The sequence below is a fragment of the Setaria italica genome, chromosome VII (genome assembly GCF_000263155.2).
Source record: "Setaria italica strain Yugu1 chromosome VII, Setaria_italica_v2.0, whole genome shotgun sequence".
Lineage (NCBI taxonomy): Eukaryota > Viridiplantae > Streptophyta > Magnoliopsida > Poales > Poaceae > Setaria > Setaria italica.
Genome location: NC_028456.1, coordinates 14,505,970 through 14,508,857, shown reverse-complemented (window position 1 = coordinate 14,508,857; position 2,888 = coordinate 14,505,970). Strand labels below are relative to the sequence as shown.

At 59.2% G+C, this 2,888-nt stretch overlaps 1 protein-coding gene across 1 annotated transcript; it reads right to left on the bottom strand.

The window, feature by feature from the left end:
- Positions 1–854: 854 nt before the first annotated feature.
- Positions 855–2,668, bottom strand: LOC101785303 (7-deoxyloganetin glucosyltransferase). Its single transcript, XM_004975221.3, has one exon. It carries the CDS (start codon positions 2,542–2,544, stop codon positions 1,060–1,062), a length of 1,485 nt encoding a protein of 494 aa, XP_004975278.1. The 5' UTR covers positions 2,545–2,668; the 3' UTR covers positions 855–1,059.
- Positions 2,669–2,888: the final 220 nt, after the last annotated feature.

Sequence of the window (2,888 nt, the reverse complement as noted above, 5' to 3'; positions counted from 1 at the left end):
TCCCCCGACCACATCTCCTCCTCCCTCTGCCACCCCTCCCTCCCCCTCTGCACGCCCCTCACTCGCCGGTGGCAGTGAGGAGCGGCGGCGGGGTAAGGACCAGGTTCGACGGCTTGAGCATGGTGTGGATCTCCTCTCCTTTGGTACGCCGCCCCCCTCCCTCCGGGGCTGACGGTGGCGGTGACCGGATCCGATGCCACCACGCCCCTTTCCCTCTCCCACCCCTCCCCTCCCTAGCGAGCCCCTCCCCATCCTCCACGGCGGCAACGCTCGAGGGAAGGCCATCGGGTTGTGGGGGAGGCGTGACGACGGGATACGTTGGGTCGGCGGGTCATATTTTTTTACCAGCCAATTCTAGGTCCCGCAGTGATGGGGTTCCCCATCACCGTCAACCTTTATCTAATGAACCAAAACTAGCGGTGATGAGGAGTTTGGGGCTGGTGGTGATGAGGAACTTTGAAGGCACAAGAAAGGCCTTGTTGTACTGGTTTGTACCATCCTCGTATATGAAATAGCTAGATAAGAAAAAATGAAATGGTCAGCTAGCATTATTTCTTCGCTACGACAATTAAAAATATTTTGCTAATCCTCAACGACAATAAAGAACCTCAACTAAGTATCTGAACAAGTTGCTAATACTTAGAAATATGCACAACATATATCGAAGCACAATAAACAACCTCAACTAAGCATATGCACAACATATTTATTAGACAAGTCAAGTTCATTTATTTCGGATGTTCATGAAAGAAAAAAATCATGTTCCACAATTGAAGAAGTTGTGCAAGCACTGTACATCATTACTCGTACCGAAGACTTCCGCCAGGACTGGAACGAAGTTTACAACCTTTGAGTCCAAAATTTATCGAGATTGAATATTTGAATAGGCCACATATGACATATATGACAGATAAAATGGAGACAGAAAAGCATAATGAAATAGGCCACATGTTACAGAGACAAGGACGGCGCGATGTTTTCAACCCGCAACCAAGATCTGCCAACAATGAACAATAACGCCTCGACAGTATCCTCATCATAAAAATAAAATAAAAAAAATCACGCGTCGACTGAAGTTTTTCCCTTCTTCTTGGAGAGCAGCACCTCGTCGATGACCCTGTTCAGGTTTGTTTCCGCTGGCCCACCCGGCAGCGTTACCTTCACGGCCTTCTCCTTCCATTCCTCCGCTCGCCGGCGCATCTCCTTCCCCTTCTCCCCTTCCATGGCCTCCTTTATGATCACCGCCACCTCATCGCGCTGCACCTCGCCACCGATCTCCATCCCGACGCCCCACTCGGTGCGCTTGTACCGGCAGTTGGTCTGCTGCTCGGCGAAGAAAGGCCAGCTCAGCATGGGCACGCCGGCGCAGAGGCTCTCCAGTGTCGAGTTCCACCCGGAGTGGGTCAGGAACACTCCCACCGCCTCGTGCTGAAGCACCGCCTCCTGCGAGCACCAGGTAGTTAGCAGCGCACGGCCCTCGACGGCAGCGGCGAACTCTGGAGGCAGCACGGCGGCGTCGCCCTTCACCAGGTCCGGCCGGATGTTCCACAAGAACGGGTAGCCGCTGGCGGCGAGCCCCCACGCGAACTCCAGCAGCTGCGAGTTAGTCATCACTGTGATGCTGCCGAAGTTCACGTACACAATGGAGCACGACGGCCGGCCGGCGAGCCACTCGAGGAGCCCATCCTGCTCCTTCCAGAGGTTGGAACCCAGGCCGGCGAGCGGGGTACCGGCAGGTATCTCGAGGCGCTCGCGGAGGACGAGCGGTCCGACGGGGTACACCGGCGGGAGGATGGCGCGCATGGCGTCCAGCGTGGCGCCCTCGAGGTCCTCGAAGGTGTTGACCATGACTGCGTCGGGGAGGGAGAGCCGCTCGGACTCGCGCATCAGGAAATTGAGCAAGATGTCGTCTCGGTCGACAGTGCGGAGGAAGCTAGGGAAGTCGCGGAGCTGCACGCCGCCGCACATGCCGCGGGCACCGTCGACCACGGTGGCGAGGAGGCCGCCGGGGACGTCAGCGAGGTCGGCAGCGTCCCTGAACGGAACGAGGCCACGGTCGATGAGGCCGCGGTAGTTCCGGTAGCCCATGAAGCCGCAGGCACTGGCGGTCCAGAGCGCGGCTATGGGCACACCGATCTCCCGGGCGGCGTCGTAGCCAAACGACATGACGGCGTCGACGACGAGGCAGGTGACCGGCGGCGACGTCCCGGCGTTGAGGGTGGCGAGGAGGGAGCAGAAGTGCGGGAGGCAGGTGGTCATGGTGGAGTAGCAGAGCGCGGGGATGTCCTGGGTGGCGTCGGGGTCGGACGGCGGGAGGCCGTCGGGGATGGCGGCGAAGCGGAACCCGGGGACGCTGGCGAGCGAGGCGGCGCCCCGCGAGCGGAGCAGGCGGGCGTGGTTGAACTCGGTGTTGACGAAGGTGACGTGGAAGCCCCGCGCGTGGAGGAGCTTGGCGAGCTTGAGCATGGGCGTGACGTGGCCCTGCGCCGGGTACGGCATGCACACCGCGTGCGGCGGCTGCTCCTCCGCCGCCACCGAACCCATGGCCGGCCGGCTGATCGACGTGGTCGCTGGTTTCTTTCGATCGGGTGCAGCAGAGAGTGGCAACTTGAGTCCCTCACTGCCTGCTCAGTTGTTCAGTGTCTTCCTTTATAGCCGCAGTGCAGGTCAGAGACTAGTCTGGAGACTTCCTCTGCGTCTTGGAGGAGCAACGGAAACGGACAAGCTGCCGGCACCTTGTGGAGGGCGTGAAGAATTGTTAATGGTGAGGCCACAGTGTGGTGGCAGATATACAATTCTACCTCGCCGACGCGCGAATCAGCGTCCGGCGCCGATCATGTGATGGAGCCAATCAGATTCCGATGCGATGCGATCGGATCGTCCGGCCA

Bases quoted from the DNA above. Each gene is read 5' to 3' on its own strand.
- LOC101785303 (XM_004975221.3), bottom strand. From the start codon at position 2,544: ATGGGTTCGGTGGCGGCGGAGGAGCAGCCGCCGCACGCGGTGTGCATG.